Source organism: Plectropomus leopardus, chromosome 16 (genome assembly GCF_008729295.1).
Source record: "Plectropomus leopardus isolate mb chromosome 16, YSFRI_Pleo_2.0, whole genome shotgun sequence".
Lineage (NCBI taxonomy): Eukaryota > Metazoa > Chordata > Actinopteri > Perciformes > Serranidae > Plectropomus > Plectropomus leopardus.
This window is the reverse complement of record NC_056478.1, coordinates 6,021,380-6,041,467: the sequence shown is the minus strand read 5'-3', so window position 1 is coordinate 6,041,467 and position 20,088 is coordinate 6,021,380. Positions and strand designations below refer to the sequence as shown.

The 20,088-nt window shown below is 40.7% G+C and overlaps 1 protein-coding gene across 1 annotated transcript in view; it reads left to right on the top strand.

The window, feature by feature from the left end:
- LOC121955372 (MAM domain-containing glycosylphosphatidylinositol anchor protein 2-like) overlaps window positions 1-20,088 on the top strand; it is a 250,182-nt gene that overhangs the window by 227,642 nt on the left and 2,452 nt on the right. Inside the window, exons 14-17 of the mRNA XM_042503302.1 lie at window positions 2,168-2,323; window positions 6,723-6,884; window positions 18,903-19,033; window positions 19,562-19,658. Coding sequence (XP_042359236.1) covers window positions 2,168-2,323; window positions 6,723-6,884; window positions 18,903-19,033; window positions 19,562-19,658 — 546 coding nt within the window. The remainder of the gene's footprint in view (window positions 1-2,167; window positions 2,324-6,722; window positions 6,885-18,902; window positions 19,034-19,561; window positions 19,659-20,088) is intronic.

Sequence of the window (20,088 nt, the reverse complement as noted above, 5' to 3'; positions counted from 1 at the left end):
GAGAACCAAATCTGCACCTGCACCTCGACTACAGAGAGTGATGAAGAGTGATAGAGATGGAGGGAGGCGGTGTCATTTTTAAAAACTGATTACACAGTCCTGCTAGTGAGACACTACAAAACCTCCAAGGACAGTTATTTTTACTTCAAAAAAAGAGTTAATCAAAATGATAAGCAGGTTCAACAGATTAACTTTTTATTAAAGTTATACTTCTTCTGCAGCCCGTTGTAATTCCCAGGTCGTCAAATTCTGACGTTTTGTCATGCCCCTCGGTGTGTGACACTGACCCAGAAGGCCCTTTGCAGCACATTGTACCTGGAATGAAATGTGCTATATAAAGTTTTGCTTGCTTTGAAAATGTATTGTGTGTTTGATCCATCACGGGAGCAACTGACTCAAAGAAGAAGAACAGCGGCTGTAAATGTCCACATATTTGGAAATCAATGAGATTCAGTAGCTCCTTATGCTCTGAGCAAAGGATGAGATCAGCTGCCATGTAACAGAGACCGTAAATGATTTTTATTGCCATGTTTTGTCATTGTTATTGGTTATAAAGCGCTGCTGCATATGGTATATGTCACACGAGAGGCTGTTATGTTAAACATTACGTCTGTTTTCATTATGCCAGCATGCTGTCTAAAATCGCACACTGGAGTGGTTCTCTGTAAAAATGAAGCACAAAAAAGAGATATCTCCGTGTAAAAAAGTGCTAATGAGACCCGCCAGGTTTTCAAATGACTCCAATGTAAACAAATGTGCAGCAACACTTGATGGTCAGAGCAGCTGCTGTAGAATAAAGAGTGAGAAAGTCTGCGTAGGTCAGCAAGGAGGGGAGGTTGATAGGTCAAACGAACAGACTTTCAGCCAGGAGAGCGCAGTTAGTGTGAAAGTCAGTGCTGCTGTAATGAAAAAATATATATTAAACTACTTGAACTTTGTCCAATACGTTCTCACTAAATGCCAAAAGTAATAGACAGAGAAGTCAGAGTCAGTTCCTCTGCACACTGTCTCTAAACACTGTGTGTTTTCAAAAAGTAGGAACTGGGGTCATAGCCCTGAAAAAACAGGAACCTGCAGTGTAAGTGAGATGCCTTTCATAAACAAACTTCAGGAACCAACCAGATAAACATTTGTGACAGATCTGTGAAAGCCGCCTTCTTTACATCCTCACCACCACCAATTTTAAACCGTCAAGAGCATGTTGAACAAAAATACCGTTCAGGGCCTGAGAAGTTGGTACTCAGGTTGATCCAAAAAGTGGCAGATTTTTCTTAACCAAAAGTATCCAAATTAAAATTGCAGAATGTCATCTGTTAGACTTATATTATCATAGTATTGGATTATTACTATTGAAGCATGTCATCAGTAGCCTATTTTATGTAGCTGAAAGACCAGGGAAAGAGCCAGATATTGTAAACACTGGGAGACCAGTTTAGAGCTAGGGGCATCCAGGGGTATGGTTACATGGGGAGATTTTATTCCTAATTTATGGCAGCTTTATGTTCTATTTTCATGGCTCAAAAAAACCCAAAAAATATCACTTGGAAAAAATCAAGCAGCAAAAAACTGCAGTTCCTCTAATGGGCACTAGGGGCTGGCTTCTAAAGTGAGTCAGTCCCCATAGACCCCCATGCTAAAATGCCTAACTCTACAACAGAAACAAACACTTTTACAGCTGAATACGACAAACTGTTTCAGAGTCTATAGTTAAAATATACATACATGACAACTGTACAGGGGTTACATTTTTATATAACTCACCCATTTACATTTTATTCAGACTTTACAGTTGTGCATAATTAGGGGCGTGGCTGATGCACACACACACACACACACACACACACACACACACACACACACACTGCCATTGGGTTTTTTTCAGGGTTTTTTTTTTCAGCTTTGTCTCTCTCCAGAGACTCTCTGACGTCTCCACTACAGTCAGCGGGAGGTCACATCTTAATTTAGAAACTCTGTTCATCAGATCATATGGTGTAATTAGGAATTTGCCGTTATGTAAGGTATATCCCCCAGAGACACATGCACATTCATAAATCTCATAAATACACAGTAGGTGTCACACTGCACATAAAGCGTATCTTCTAGGCAGTGTATAACTTCCCGCTCTTTTATAACGACGTGAATGTGGTTCTGCTCCGTCGCTCACCAGGAGAGTTCCACTGCAGCTTCGAGGAGGAGCCCATCTGCATGTTCACCCAGGACAAGAATGATGATTTCGACTGGACGCGGCACAGCGCTGCTACACGCGATACCAAGTACACACCAAACACCGGACCCAGCGGTGACCGCAGTGGTTCCAAACAGGGTAGGTACTTCTGAAATACTAACCATGACCCACTGTGAATCTCTCGCGTTCCTCCCAAAACTGGTTGTCCAATCAGCTGTCGTGAAAGAAATACTCGGTATCGAAAGAGTATGACGGTTAACTTTCAAAAAATAACACCAGAGAGCAAGATCAAATGTTTAACCCTTTGAAACCTGGATCGACATCACTTTTAATGCATTCAGGTGGCCTCACAAGCACCTTTGAACACTGAGCAAATTAGTTTGATTTCTTGGGGGGAAAAAGGCAAAGAACAACTTGGCAAGAGATTGTGTGCACATTGCAAGAAATTAGTGGAATTAGAAAAACTGTCCAGAGAACTCTATAATTATAATTAGCATAATTATATATTTTAAATTATTTCACAGAATTACTGGTAATTTTTTTTGTACTTTTTCCTTTTACTAGTTTACAAGCATTTCTTCTTGAGTTCCTCTTGCCTTCTTCCTATGTTTTTTTTAAAGAAATAAAGCTCATTTTCCCAGGTTTCAGAGGGTTAAACATTGTATTTATCTGCTCCAACATTAAAGGTGACCCATTATGCTTTTCCTTATTTTCTTCATATATAATGTTAGAGTGTTGTCACTGATTCACAAACAAAGTTATGAATATGTTGGACAGACAATGTAAAAAAAACTTACTTTTTTACTTTGTAAAAGAAAAGTCTGTTCTCAGTGTGTGTGCTGTGAAGGCCCTCAAGTTTCCACACCACACTGTAAACTGCAGAGATTTAAGGTGAGCACAGAGGAACTTTCCCCCCATCAGCAAATGTAAAAACAAACTCTGCACGTACATTATTGTGCACAGTGAAGCTCAAACACTGAATTGAAGTAACAATAAAACAAAGTTTTATTACTGGAGAGGAGAAAAGAATTCAATCTGTCAAGACAAGTTGTCAAAATCGAAAATAAATCCATAAAATAAGTTAAAAATAGGTCCATCCATTCAATTCTGCTTCAAAAGTAAGCCGATTCTTTTGTTAGATCAGTCTTTTTTTGACGTTGCAGCCGTCACTATGAGCGTGTCAGAACCATCGGCAGCATCAGAGAGAATTGTGAAACTCCAGTTTATTAAGACAGCGTGTATAAGTGAATTAAACTCACCACTCAATGACAAATTTGGACATATTTGCAACTAATCTGTCATAGTGTGAATGATTAATATCAGAAACAGATGGAGGGTCTGTCTCATTTAGCAAGTATCTGGTCGGGAGGGGCAGTGAAGTTTTTTTCTGCTGATGGACAGAAGGTGGATACTCAGTTTTCATCCTCCGCAAAAACAAATCTGATTTCTTAGGAGGACTGGTAGCTTAAGCCTCAACCTTTTAGCTCGAAATCATGTATTTAGTCATTAAGAACGAGTTAAAGGGGGACTACAATCATTTTAAAAATTCTGCATGTTATTTCTATTGTCTAAGAAAGTCCAAAAATATTACTAAACATGAAAAACCCTCTCCCAAATCTTAGGACTGGAGTGTTCAAACTCAAATTTGTGATTCCTCGCAGGGAACAACTGAAAAAAGACGCTGAGAAAACAAACTATGTGGAGCTAAGAGTGTTCGCTGATATCGTATCATATGCACAATGTCACAGTGATTGGCACTTTGTCTTTACAGCAGTCAAATCATGTGTAATAATCTGCAGTTGAATAGAAAACCTAAGTAATGAGTCCTAAAAAACCTTGAAAAGGTCTTTGTTCAATACAAGCTGAAGAGACTGTCTTGTTTTTTTTTTCTACAACATAAAATATGTCAGTGAATACCAAAAAGTGGCTTAATGACACTAGAGAACGACACCACGCCAAACCGTGCCGAACGTGGCTTTACAGCCTCGTAGTGGCGGCAACACAACCATAGTGTAGTTTGTGTAAGCCCTAGCAATAGCTTTTTACATCTGACAGTTACATTTACACTTCAAAAATCTTGTTCATTTGTCAAAATTATCTTGCTCAACAAAACGTTTGTCTTCCACAGAGCTTATTTTCTGCAGTGATCCAATGGAAAAATCCCATAGGCGTTTTTTTCACAAGGGAATCACATCAATGCTAACTTACAGGTTGGCCTACAGAACAACATCATCCCTGGGGCACTTTATCAGAAACTCTGAATTGCTAAGCTCCCCACGATACTAAACAAGAACATGTATGGTTAGTATACAGAGAGTTACATGTATAAAAAACATTCACTAACCATTGACCAAGTTGAATTTCTCAGATGGGGATTTATTTATATAGCGGAAAAAATTATATTGATGCACTATACACAAATAGAAAAAAAAACCCGTTTGATGTACGTGTAGGTGATTATGTTTGCCAGCTGTCATTGTAACTGGAAACATTGCACCTGCTCACTGGATTGGAAAAACGCTGGTTGAATGCACACATTTAAATGGACACCACTCTGTTATTTCTTACGTAATCCATGCATGAATACGTGAATCCCCACAGAGCAGCGGCACACAGTGTCATTATCATGTTACTGCTAAAATGCGTGGCAAAATATACAATTAGCAGCATTACCTTTACACAGTACATGCAAGCACTTCGCTCAAAGTTTCACTTTTTTTGATGTGCTGAATAAAGTTGGAAAGATTTAAGTGTTCCAAACTGCATAATAGATGATTTTAGCTGTACTCATTGTGTCATCAGTGGCTTGATGCAGCATAGTTTAACAATGAGCAGCCTTGATCATTTATTTTCAAGCTTATCTTGTAGCTGACAATCTGTGGCTGTTTCCATGGGTACCTAAACTAGAGAAATCTGCTTAGAATCTAGTGTTCAATATGTTGGTTACATGTGCAGGTATTCAATATTTAAGAACCTAATGAATAAAGAACTTAAATAATTGGATTTGCAGGAAACCGTCTGAGGATTTTATATGAATCCGCTGATGGAAGATATCCGTGGTGGATCATAAGTGCCTATTATGGTGCTGTGGCACCAGCAGCAGCTGAAGCAGTAAATAATGCATTGGCTTTAATCACCTAATGGTTTCAAAATGTCCAGCATTTCATTACCGGCCCCATTCCTCTTTGCGTGTAATTATCTGATATGAGATTCAACAGAGGGAGATATTCCATTTGATTTTGGCTGGAGGGGCGTGGAGCCGCTCACTAGTGTCCTTCCCTGCGCCTGCAGCAGGACAGAGACTGGCTTCACATCATGCGGCTCAGACACAATCAGAGCGCCGCTCGTCACCGCTGCTGTCCACCACTGTCAGAGCGAGGGAGCATAAATGTAACCCCATTGTTATCGTCTCAAATTGCCCCAGGTTATTGCTATTAGTAAAAGGAGAACTGTCCTTCGTAGGAAGCCTTGCTCTCTTATCTCTGATATGGAAGGTTTCATTTCCATCATGCTATCACAGACTGGCTGAAAAAGCAGCTGAGCATGACCACAGATGCCTTTTTTCCCCAGTGCGGACGGTGACAAATAATTTGCTGGTGTATCAGTAGGCAGTCAGAAAGTAGTGGGAACAATGCATGGCAAAAACTCTCATATTTTTCAAAGGGGACTTCCACTGTTTGTGCAGTTTCCCAGTGAGACACAATGACTTTGTCCGATGTCCCGAGGATATGTTTTCAGAAAGTATTTGCTATATACTATACTATAACATACTGTACGGTTGTTCTATAGGTAGCAATAACAGATCTGGAAATGTGGCAGTGGGGCAGTAAACATGATTCACCAACAGTCACACACGTTACACAGATGTGTAAACAGCTGTGCAAAGTTTTAACATGCACTAATGGATTGTGACCAACTCAGGGGATGTTCACTTTCTGTGGTGCCGCCGGACATTTTTCAAACAGGCGGACACTGACAGTGTTGCGGTGGCACACCAAAACCAAGAACCGTAACTGAATTCATTTATAACCTTTATTTTGGGTTGTACAGATTTAAGGACTGTAAATCATTTAAAGATGTTCCAACAAATGACATTACATTCAGCAAGAGTTAAAAGGGTTAAAGACAGAAATGTTGGCCTCCTGACACAGTTGTGTCAGGTTGGCCGTGGTCCTCCTTGGCATCTTGGATGTCCAGTGGTCCCCTTTGTTTTTACCTCCAAATGAAGTAGTTTGGATAATCTGGGTAAAGTTTCGGCTTGTTTACAACTCGCGTAATCACCTGACCGCTCCTTTTTCCTGACTTGGCGAGTACGGTGAAATAAAACTGATACAGACTGACAAAACTTCAAAATATGTGGAATTAAACCAAAATTACCCTTTAATTGTATTGCATCCTGATTATTTACACTGCAGTTTATTATATTTAACATTTTGCACTCAAGATATTTCGTCTACTATTAAATCTTGCTTGCAGTAGCCTCCTGTATGTTAACGTATGTCTTATGTGTGTGTTTTATGTGTCCCTTTGTTTTAAGGTTTCTACATGTATATTGAGACGTCAAGACCACGAAAGGAAGGGGACCAGGCACGGCTTGTGAGTCCTTTTTTCAACGTGGCTCCTAAAAACCCTTACGGCATCACCAACCCACCTGCCTACTGCTTCGGCTTCTTCTACCACATGTATGGAAAACACATAGGTAAGAAACACACCTCACAGTGTCTCCAGTCCGTCTCACAAACATCTGTGTTGCTGTTGGACTTTTAATGTGCCATGTATCTGCTGCTGAAGAGATCATCTTAATTTACATTCACTGCTCAGTGGTTCATGGAAGCCAATGAAGAAAAAGGGATAATTACACTCATTCTTTAAGAGAATCTGTCACTTTTCTGTGCTTTTGGTTGCTTAAGCAGCAAAAGCGACTTCAAGTGGGACTCAGATTGCTTCGGTAATTTACTGCTAAATGAAGGAGATGCTCTCTTATCTGTGTGTGGAACAAAATAACAGTCAATGAGGAAACAAAACAACAAATTTTATTTACTGAAATTCCTCACCAAGCACCTGTGGGACATCACGCTGGCTTTGAAACATAAATTGAGTGATGAGATTCTTGAAATTGCTGTCCGCCACCTACGTGTTTCGTCAAGAAATGGTTGTTTTTGAGGCAGGAAACGTTCACTGAGGAAAAAAAGGGGGAACGGCAGCACTTTTTCCTGTAAGCGACAGAATTTCAGTCATTTCCAGAGGGTTTATCCCCATGGCGGGTTGTAGCGGGGAGTTTTGTGCTTTCATGCTAAAAATTTTTGTAAGTGCAGCTGTCAGATGTTTTCAAGCAAAAGATATCTTGTTTTTGCAACAACCCCCTTCAAAGGTGAGTGTACAAATATTGGGCATTAGCTCTTCCATTCCTCTCTGAATGTAGATAACAACCTTGTACGGCCCATTTGAAGATGGCAGAGCGGCTGGAGGAGCCATCTGTGACTTACGTGTGACTCTCAGGCTTCCTTCACCGGGGACCCAATCAGCCGACCGCGAGCACTCCTGCTCTGAGCGCACGCCGTTTGTGTGTTTGTGCATTTGGGGGTGGTGAGAAAGATTGGATCTCTTGCAGAAAAACAGCAGGCTCATACATTGTTGAAGGCATCTATTGGTGATTTCTCAGCCTCGGCCTCACCCCGTATCATTAGCGACTGCGCAGGTTCATGAGGCAGGTGAGGGGCACCGCAGGGTAGCCGGCGGGGTCGTTTTGGTATCATGGGAGCTTGATGCTGTTAAGGCATGAGAGCACTTTGTTAGATGGCAAGCTGCGCTCAAAACACAAAATGCAGTCACAATAATAGCAAAAAAGTCATTCTAAATTTAAGGTTTCTCAAATGTGTTTGGCCCGTCACTTGAAGATCAGAGAGGAAGCTACAAATGTATCACATAAGATTTTTGAAATAACCGAAACCTCTTTCTTGTATAAAATATTTAATTGTGCTACATAAATCCTCTATGACCCTGGCAACATTTCAGATGTCCCAAAGGCTTCGAAACTGGTCTTTTTTGGTGTGTTGAGCCTTCGATCTCCTGGTATTAATAGACCCACTTGAATGCCTCTCAAACCAAAGCAGCTCCCACACTGGCCTCTACGATTGTAATCATCCATGATAGCTCCTGTGTTGGTGTTTTTGGAAGCGAGTCATCAAAAGTCCAGCACCTGTTTTAGTTTGGTACATTGTGTTTGTTCATTGCTGTTGAATCATATTTTGAACTGAATATCACTTGTTAAAGGAATACTTCACAGACAAAATGATAATTTGTACATCAATTTATCCCCCATGTTACATGACATTAGTGAAGATGTTTTTCTTGCATGCCTCCACGGTGAACGAAGAATCCCAAAATGGAAAAAATTCTTTATGAATTGAAGTGATAGGGGTCCACATTTAACAACAGCAAAATTAGATCAAAACATCTGTTTACAAACTCTCACACAACTCGTACAGTATAATCTAAGTCTCATTTATCCAGTCGTATGCTCAGTACTTCCCAAACACATGCATATTTACTAAAAACAGTATTTAAAACTGAAGCGAAAGTGAAATTTTTCTCTTTATAGCCAGACTCCATTGACAAAAACAGTAACTTTACCTCGCTGAACACAGGAGCTGCAGGTCTACCGCTGCCTGGATCAGTTAGTTCTTTTAGACTTTGGTGCATCCCAACTAACCCTTTAAAACTCAGTGATGGCGGCTGTGTTAGACCAGCAGCTCCTGTGTTCAGCGAGGTAAAATGATTGTTTTTGTCAGGGGAGTCTGGCTTTGAAGGCAGCATAAATATGTTTCACTTTCACTTCAGTTCTCCTTTGAAAAGGTCTGTCTGTTGGGATAAATCACTTGTGTGAGTTTGTAAAATGATGTTTTAGTTTTGTCGATGTTGAATGTGGACACTTATGACTTCGATTCATCGAGAATTTTCATTTTTGGATTCTTCTTTCACCTTGGAGGCCGGTGAGAAAAAACAAAGGGTGTAACTTCATTTAGACAGTTTGCCTACACAGAGTCTGAAGAGTACGTGAAACATCTCAACAACTACTATTTAAGATTTAGCAGTTCAGCTGCTTTGCTTTGTCGGGCCATGTTCAACAGATTATCTGCAGTTTAGTTTGTGACAATTCACTGCATGTTAGTCACTATCATTAGTTCACTCAGCCTATCTGCATACTACAGGCTGGGTGAATAGGTCAGCTACATTTGTATATTTTACAGCACATTTTCAAACCTTTTCTTGGTTTTTGGCTTCTTTTCTGCATTTTTTCAGGTAATTTTCTTGTAACTTTTAAACAAGCTTTTTTTGCTATTTTGGGCCATGTCCTGATATGTTTTTGAAAAAAATGTGAACAGTTTGTTGAGGTTTTAAAGGTCCATCAGATGCCTCCCATTTTTATCTACCATGGGCACCTCTCTCAGGTGTTTTATGTTATGCACCATCACGTTTGACATTCGCACCTTAAAAAAAACCAAAAAACTGACTACAGTTTTGGCAATGATAAAAATGTCTAGCATCCACAATCTTGACTTTTTGGGAGCCTGTTAGATAGCACTTGAAGGCCATTCCCGGTGATCCGTTCACGTGCAAAGCAACTGTGGACGTAGATTACAAGCACAGCATCCTTGAAGCACAGTTTGTGTGGCATTTGAGACTGACTCGCACAGTGACGGCATACATCGCCGTCTGCCAGTGTGTCTTTTCGTACCACTGATCCAAATCCTTTGAACCAAATCTCACGTTTCTCTCAGTAGCATTTATTGTTCTAGCAATCAAAGTCAAAGGTTTGAAAATAAACATCCTTAAGCTTTATTTAATAAAGATTAAACACTCAAAGGTTCAGCTAATGTGCTTCATTAGTTTTGTGTTATTGTGTTTGATCAGATTTGATTGACAGTGGCCAAACAACCCCAGTGACTGTCATCAATTTCCAAATCAAATACTGCCAGATCCCAACTGTGACCCACCCACTTCAAACCAGTCAGAAAAACAAAAATAGATAAAAAAAATACAAATATATCTAATTTAAAATAACCAAAAAAAAATTGTATTTTTGGTTATGTGGGACCTTGTTGCTCTCAGTCAGAATCTGATTGACAAAAATATGTTTTCAGGGATTTTCAAAAAAGTAATCACAGTGACACCTGACAAAAACCAGGTGCCTCATAAAAATATCCACTTAACTAAAAATACTGCTCCACTAAAAATATATTGTAGTCAACAAAAAAAAACAAATAAAAGAATAGAAAAATGGTGACAAACAAAGTGAAGGAGGAAACGGAGAGCAGCGATGGTGAATGAGTTGCCGTTTTGTGCTCATTAAACTCGATGCTCAATAAACTGTGAAATCACTACAGGCTGGCGACTGCGCTCGCCTCTCTTTTGATAAGATGTTTACAGCGAGCATTTGGCTGCATTTACTTCAGTATTCTGGTGGGACGTCGATGGTATCAGCGCCATCTCCACCCTCCACCTGCTCCGCTCTGAGCTTCTGCTGGACCTGCTGCTCCGACTCCAACCCGCTCAGCCCCCTCTCTGCGTCTTCCTCTCTCTTTTCACCGCGTGGGATTATTTTTTTTTTTTATAAGCTATATTTTCTTTTGTGAAGCTGATGTCATTTCAGCTTTTATATTTCCCTTTGAAGTTTATTAAATGACTCTTATTTGCATTAATAATATCAATATGCTCTCAGATTGTTCTTTTGAGTAAAAAGCATTTTTTCACTGTTTGAGGTGAACTGCAGGCTAAATAAGTGTTTTAAATTTTAGTTTTTTAATTAGTTCAAAAATGTTTTATAAGCAAATTCCACCACCAAACTCCCAGCCCATCGTTCACAGGTTGTCAAATACAGACACTCTTTATGAGACACACAGGGCTTTTAATACCTCGCGTGTAAACCCATCCACGGCAATATTAGATGCTCAGAGCAACTGATGTAGTGATAAGAAGGAGGAAGTCCAGAGAGGGTAAAGGTGGATAGATGGGTCAAACCAACACATTCACACCCCAAGTCATCACATATTGCTGTTTTTGGGACAATCCATTGCTCTCCGTTGACTTTGTACAAAGTGAAGGTGCCTCCATGTCTTTTCCGTCTGCTAGAAAACAACAGAAAAATACCTAAAAGCTGCTGTGTGACGGGATGCACTACCAACTACCAACAGTGTAAAGAACCCAAAACTAATTTTTTTATAAGCAGTTGAAACTGAAAAACGGAGCTTTTCAGAAGACAAACGTGAATACAGAAGGGAAGAGATCAGTAGAGAGAAGGGGGGAAACTGTAGCATCCTGACAGTTGATGCTGCTAAAATATACGTTTGGCTTTTTTTTGTTTTTAGTTAGCTACAGGCATAATGTTAGCACTTCACCACTCAGTTTCATTCTTGAGCGCAGCTACCCCCCCAATGGGCATGGTTTTCAGAGTATGACGCGTTAGGATCTGTCTCTATATTACGTTTACGCAGGGTGGCTTTTGGCGTCGGGATGTTAATCAGTAATCACTGTAAAGTGGTGGTATTTAACGAATTCTGAATGAGAACAGGGTGGTCAAACAAGCACAGGAGTTTCACCCAGAAGACAGCTGTTTCCTTCGAACACAAAAGTTTATTTTGCAAAGACACCGAATGCCTGTAATGAGCGGAAATTGTTGTGTACATTTCCTGTGAGAACGTAAGTAGAACAATAAATCAATACCGTGACATTAGACTAGATATCGCTGCTGTATTTGATGAGTTGTTTCATCTCATCCTAGTGAACTCCTCTGCTTATTCAGTGCAATCACCAAATGTTTATGTGAATATTTTTAACAGAGTATTATGAGTAATTAAAATATTGTTTCTTGAAAATGTGAATATAAAAAAATGTGTTGTTACCAAATATATTTCTGTAGTGGCAACTTAAAGACAAATATCTTAAAAACTCTGCAAATACAAATCAAAACCACATCACAGCTTTAGACCATTAGAGGTATGTTTTTTGTAATATTTTGGGTGAACTGACCCTTTAACACTCGGTTGACAGCAGGACTCCATATGGTGTGAAACTTAGCCAAGCTACTTTAGAGCTTCCCTCAGTGGAAAGGCCGGGTGGAAGCGTCCAGGTGGGGGGGCGGACCAAACATCTGGAGAGGCGGAGGCGAGGGAGGTGGAGAGAATATAAGGATAGAGGTGTCGGAGGGCGACTCAGCGGGGAGATGAGAGCTCCTCCGGCTCCCTGCCGAGGTTGAGTAGGCCGTGACATTTCCAATTTGCTCAAATTGATCGCCAGCCAGACCCTCTCTTCCCTGCCCTCCCCCCGTCTGTGGTGAAGCCCATGCCCAGACTGTGGCGTGTTATGATGAATGGGCTAAATGTCAAGGACTTGAAACCCAGCTCAGATCTTCCATGGCCACGCTCCATTTAGTATTCTGCTTCTCCGGCCATGAGAGAAATTCGCCCCAGAGCTCAGGAATGTTGTGATATTTTCTGCCCCGAGAATGCTCGTGACAAATGGGCCAAATAATGTATGTTCACGTCTACTGTATGTGCTCTCTTAGAGAACTATTTAAATAGTTGAAGGCCCTTTTTTAGATCTGTGAGTCACAAAGCCATCAGACATGGCAGGGCTCCGTCTCTGGGAGTTTGATGCTCTTTGGGACTGTGCTGCGGAGGTGAGTCACAGTCAAGTTGTGGCACGGCAGCCGCTGAAGGCCAGAATCGCTCGATAAGGAGTTTCGCCCACACACTGATGAGAACAGTGGCACAGGCTCAAAGAAACTCCTCCGTAGTTAGCTGGCGGGGGGATACCTGAGACAAGGTCACACTTAATTACTGAAGCGCACATCAAAGTTTGCCTTTGGAGCCCGTGTCGCATTTGTTTATGGGATTAAGTCTCCAGCAAAGCGCACCAAGCAAGTCTGTTTTAAGCCTGACCTTCATCTTTTCATTAGCGAGGAGGGTGGTACTGCACCTCAACTCTCTACTCCAGGGATACTCAACCTGCTTCACTCGAGGGCCACTTTTAGAAATAACAGCAGGTCACGTCAATGCAGCTGCCTCAGACATGCTTATAGGATTTTAGGCTATTTCTAGAATTTTAGCACATTTCTAGGATTTATTACAGTACTAGGATTTTACCACATTTATAGAATATTAACACCTTTCTTGGATTTTGGGATGTTTCTAGGATTTTTAGGATTTCAGGACATTTTTAGGATTTTAGGACATTTCTAGGACCAGATACATTTAAAGGGTATTAGGACATTTCTCTGATTTTAGCATATTTCTAGGATTTTTGGACATTTCTAGGATATTAGGATGCTTCTAGGATTTTTATGAAATTTCTAGGATTTTAGGATGTTTCTAGGATTTTTGGACATTTCTGGTGTTTTAGGATATTTCTAGGCTTTATGAACATTTCTAGGATTTTGGGATGTTTCCAGAATTTTAGGATGCTTATAGGATTTCAGTACGTTCAAGGATTTTAAGACATTAGGGGCTTAGCTGGTACCTCTGTCGGGGGGTGTGGGGGATCCTCCACTGGTCCTTTCTTTAATAAACAAGCTCTATTTTGATGCCGTTTAAATCACTCTGCCATCTTATGTATACTAAAATTACAAAAACAATTCCCAGAATGATTCACTTTATTTTTATTGTTGATTAGAAAATGGTTGGAGGGTCCACCCGGCACCCAATGGGTATTCAGATTTGGCCCACGGGTCGTCAGTTGAGTATCACTGCTCTACTCTCTCATCCTCACTACATAATTGAACATTTCCAGAAGCTATTTCTCACTTTTCACCAGACCCACATCTTTCTCGTCTCAGATCTTTTTAAATTTCACACGTCTGCCACAGGTATTCCTTTAAGAGGGAAAAAAAGAAGAATATACAGCACATGCCTTTGCTCAGGATGTGATGACACTGACATTACCACCTACATCGCAATGAGTTCAAAGAGAACGTAAGCCAGCCAGCTCAGCAAGAATCCTCCTACATCCTAAACACTTCAACGGGAGATGAAACCGCAGGTCATGTTCTGTACAAGAGCTCATCTCTCACTGGAGATTGTGCTGTCGTTGGGGGAAAGCGTACTGTATACTGTGCTGATGAGAGGATATGAACAGGGACATACAGTGCAGCTTCTCCTCGTTTCCTCGCAGAGATGTACAGTAATGAGGCACCTCGCTGAGGCAGAGATGCATCAAAAGCAGGGTTACGGTCTGCTGTTTTCGCTCGCCCGCTTGTGTCAACGCAAAGGTGCTGCTTTCCGTACTTGTGAAATTCACTTGACTTCAGAGCCGTGGTCCTGCTGAGCTTCACTGTGGTGTCAACGCTAACCAGATTTGGGTCTTTGGTCGGTGCTCTGGTGGCCCGCTGCTGAAAGATACCGCTTCCCCTCTTCCTACACGGCGAACAGGAAAAGCAACACAATGGTTGCGTTTGGAGAGGAGGGTAAAGTGGTTGCACTCGGTGTCATCATCTGACAGTTTTATATCAAAGCCCAGGGCCAGACAAGAGGTCTCACTGAGGGGAGTCTTCAGTTCAGACCCGGTATATAGTCTATTCTGTCTCAATGAGAAACAGTACTTCAGTGTTATTGTAACGCTTATATATGAATCCAGTTGAAATGGATCTGTCAAATTGCATTTTCAAATGCAGAGCTGCTTCCGACAGCGACATCCAGCAGCTCCTCCTGTGTGGCTCCACTCGGAAGATGAAAGACAGGAAAGCTGGACAGAGCAGAAATAGTTTAAATCTAATGTTAAATTAGGAACTCTTCTACGGGGAACGTATTTACGCTCATCCAAAAAATTCTCATCACACATCACCCATTAGTGATAATTAATTTGGATTATTACGGGCTAGAGAATAATTTATCGCCGCTTGCAGAATCACAACTTAATAAATGTATCAGTTCAGATGACCTGGGTTTAACCTTTGCTACTGCCTGGCTCTGCTGCCAATGCAGAGGAATACATAAATGTGAAATGCAGGAGACGGGGGTGAATATTAGATCCAATTTCTCTTGGAGTTCTTGCCTCCAGTCTGAGTGGTTGTACGGTATCTTAAATATAAGAGCAGAACTTTTCCAGAATAAAGAAAAAGGTACAGATGCATTGATGCAGTACTTTGATTTATTTGAGATGTAGGATCTTTAATTGGTCTGAAAAAGTTTCCATAAAGTCCAATATTTTTTTTTATTACTTCTTTGGTAATATTCTAAATAAAAGTAGTTTTTAGGATTAATTATCCATTTTTTCCAGTAAATGATACAGAACCATATGTTGTTGTCCCATTTTTCTGAGCACAGTTTGGTCCCAAGCTCTTCAGTAATCTATTTAAAGGATAATTTCTGTATTTTTCATCTGTTTTTGTGTCTCGAGTGACTGTTTAGTGACTAATTGGGAACAAGAGTTTGTGAAATTGGTCCATTATTGAGAGAGAGTGCTGCAGGTGACAGCTGTGGAAAAGGCTGCAATGTAACCACTCTGTGCATTTGTCAATTTCCGTAAAAGTGCTTGTTTTTGCCACTGACAGGCTTGATTGTTATTTTAAGTGTCTGACAACATTATAGATAGGATTCCTACAAAGACAGACCCTTTTCTATTTCCTATGCAGGAAGCTGGCAAAATTGATCATTTGCTCCATGTGGATCTCCTTTGTTATATGAAAATCTCATTATCATTAGTCATTCTGTACTCAGTCATAAACAAGATGGATTAGAGAAATCAATTTTTTTTTCTTTTTTGCCCCACAGTCTGTTGTATATATTTTTATACTCATAATGTCTCTATTTATTCCCTCAAAATACAAATAAACCTTGAAATGAGTCGATTAATGACAATGGGGGAGAGATGGAAAGAAAATAAAGTATACAAGAGAGGGCGTGGGCGAGAATAAAAGCGAAAGTAAACAGAAAGATTATTTAGACTGTATTTCATTATGTCTACTTCAGAAAATACAAATAAACCTTTCTGAAGGGCTGCATGATTTACTCATGAAACATCATGCATGTATTGATCTTTAAACTTAAACTGTCTTTCTAAGAGTGCATTTGTTGAATTTTAAATATAATTCAACTGTAGATGGGTCATTAGCCATTAATCTTACTGTAACAGTTACGGCACTCAAACACTGGCATATTCTTAATATGGTAAAATCAATAAAGATAAATAACATAAATGTCAGTAATGTAGTTTAATTCTCCATCCGAAGACTCAGACCTGTTGAGAATTCCTAAACTGCAGCTTGTTTATACAGTGCAGGTATAACCGTCTGACTGAAAGAAACACGTTAAGGCGCATCGTAGTGGAGCTCAAGCACTTTGACCAAATGCTTTATTTCAGTATTTTCTTCCACGTACAGTTTATGTGAGTGTGGTCAGATATCCAAAGCAGTTCACACACTATAGCAGGGTCTCAGTGTTTTCAGGACAAGGACCCTCTAGCTAAAAGATATGGTTAATGTGTTTTTAAGGACATATTTTAATTTAAAAAATGAATAAATTTAATTTAAATTAATTTAGTGGCTGCTCTGCGGTAACTCTGGGGGACCCCTGTGGGTCGTGGACACCTGTTGAAGATCCAGGTTTTACAATTATGCTGCGTTCAATTCAAAGTCAGAGGTTTTTCCTAGTTTCAGGTGCACAACACCAAACGTAAAGACAGACAGTGACAAACTCATGTTTCTGTGGCTAGTTTATGGACAATTGCACCATCAGCAGGCTGGCCCCATGCACATATGAGCAAAACAGGGAAAAAACAACTCAGTTTTGCCATTTTAAATTTTTCACCGCTTTCCAGATTAATGTTTGTACTGAGAAGATCAGTTCAGCGATTATTTACTGTAACCAGTTACCTAATAACAATGGCAATGTATTTTGGCATCAATTTACATGCAAAACAGGTTTTACTATATGACAGCTGATGTATTATTTTAATTAAATACATGCAAATATACTTTACGCTACCTTTAGTTGATTTCTTATCATTTTCAATGTGGGCCTCCGTGGCCTCCATGGATGCTGCCATTGTTGTGTGACGTCAGGCCGCTGAAGTTTGGGTACAGTAGGATCTCCGACTTTGAGTGTGTTCAGTTGTACTTTTTCAAGTATTGGGTCAAGTATTGGTTATACTTCCTGCGACAGCTCAGGAAGTTTAACCTGCCACAGGAACTGCTGATCATCTTCTACACTGCCATCATTCAGTCTGTCCTGTGCACAGCCATCACTGTCTGGTTTGGATCTGCCACCAGACAGGACAGGATTAGACTGCAACGAACAATCAGAACTGCAGAGAGAATCATTGGGGCCGACCTGCCCTCCATCCAGGACCTTTACCGGTCCAGGATCAGGAAACGGGCAGGCACCATCTCTGCAGACCCATCACACCCCGGTCACAAACTGTTCAAACTCTTCCCCTCTGGAAGGCGTTACAGAGCACTGTATGCCAAGACCACCAGACACAAAGACAGTTTCTACCCCTAGGCTGTCACTCTGATGAACTGTAAATAGTCAGAGTGTCAGGAGAGAAAAACAAACAAAACAAAACAAAACAAAAACAAACAAACAAACAAACAAAAAAACAACAAACAACAAATATATATATATATATATTTATACTACCTCATGCACAGTGGTTTTTGCACTAAACTGTTCATACTGTATATTTTTGAATTACATATTGTACATTTTGTATATATTCTCTATCTCTTCCTTGTAAATACAATTAAATGTCTATGTCTGTCTTTTTTTCTATTTTTCTTATCCCTAACTTATTTCCCTCCCCTGTACTGTGAGCACTGCCAACCCGGAAAAAATTCCTTGTTCCTCATTTGTTGAACTTGGCCAATAAATGTGATTCTGACTGATTCTGAAATATCTCAACTTCTAAATTGTCTGGAAGGCATTATTAGTTGTTACTTTGGCAGTTTAAATCTGCAGTGGGAGGCCGCTGTGGGGCGGACTAGCCTTTCAGTTTCTTTTGGTGTTGATCCATTAATCAACGTATTCGGGTGATGCCATTGTTAATGAAATGTTAGCAGCCATCCTGCGAGCTCCGCCTCAAAACGTAATCAGAGCTCAACAGGCTTCCTATCTGCAGCCGGTTATATTCAGAAATAAAGTGACTAGAAGGTCTGAAAAATAATTAAATCTCCCAAGAAAGTTGCCAATTTTGCACCATTGAGTCCTGTATTAATAACACAAGGCAAAATTAATGAAACACAATAACCGTTTTATCTCGATTATCATGGTTTTACAGTTGTCGGAGGCCAAAATTGTGTCAAAAATCTAATTTGATTAATCACATAGTCCTGCATCTCTACATAGATGGTGTTCTCACACAGATTTCATGCACTGCTGAATGCTGAATGGTGGTGATGATAAACTGGTTACCTTGAGTGCTGATGACCTACTTTAGTTACGTATCACTAAACTGTTGTTGGAGGTACAACAGAGGAAAAATGCAGGACAGACAAACCCAGTAATCGCCTCCAAAATAGCCTGTAATACCATGTAAAGTCATAGAATTATTATTCAGCCTGACAGCCAATTTATAGTATTTGCCCAGTAGCATGTACTCTGCGGCCCAGTGTGTGTCCTCTGCCCGCAGGCTGGAAACCACTGACAGCACAGATGTTTATACATTTATTGGAATCATGTTTGTGTGCGCTGACCTGTATGTGTAACTGTCTCTCTCCCTCACGCAGGAACACTAAACGCCCTCCTAAAACAGAAGGGCCAGACGACCTCCGAGGGTCCCGTGTGGTCGCTCAACGGTAACCAAGGTGACCGCTGGAAGCAGGCGAAAGTAAGCATCCATCCGACGGCATCCTTCCAGGTGAGACCGACAAACTTAATCAATCCGACACGCAGCCGCATTCCTCTTGTTGCCCTCTATTTTCCTCTCTGACTGTGTTTGTATGCCGGAGTATTAGTTTCCTCGGGGGCGGCATATTGATGTAGCACTTCACAAGCTGTGATATTAAGCAGAGAAGTGGACATTGTTTGCTACTGAGAAAGCAATATCACTCACGCTTTGCCATCAGGACGCCTAATCTTTGCAAATGTAGAGCTGCAATATTCCATCATCTTTACGACTGCAGTTGTGGAAAGTAATTATAGTTTCGGCTGCACTTCTGTTCCCTTTTTTGTCACTTCTAAGTGCTCCACAAGCATCCTTAATTTTAAATTTTGTGACATTAAAACTGGAACAACAACCCCCTGCTGTTATTTTCATTTTGTGCAATTTCGCTAGATTACACTGTGTACTTACTTCTACATTTTCGTCTCACAGCAGCGCTCATTTTCTTGTTTTTTCTGGGCTCTTAAGAACATATAATATGATAACATGTTTGTGTCTCTGCAGGTAGTACTCGAGGGTATCCGAGGACCAGGTATCGAGGGAGACATCGCCATCGATGATGTCACGCTGGAGGAAGGGGAGTGTCGAGACCCACCGCCCAGTGAGTAGCAGCCGCCTCCTCCCTCCTCTCCCATCCCTCTTATCTGAGCTCCGAGTTCTCGCTCTGACTCGTTGGACAAGGTTGAGATTTACGAGAGGGGATCTAATCTCAGACAGTTGCCAGCGCTGAACCACCATCTCATTGGGAGAACATGGTTGCCACGGCAACAGTGTTGTAATCACATGAATGATAGCCACGCCGGCTGAGTGGAGCACTGTAATTGCGCTGCAGGAACAAACAGAAGGTAAAATCAGGAAACAGGACACAGAAAATAGCCTGCAATTGACAAGGTGATATTTGTCGGCAGACGAGCGCTCTCTTATTTAATTCATGTTATTTATGGCCGGAGGAACGTTTATTTTCAGGAGCTTCTTCAGACCGAGGCATCCCTTTAACATACCGCAGATGAATCAGGGTGATCTGTTTTCAT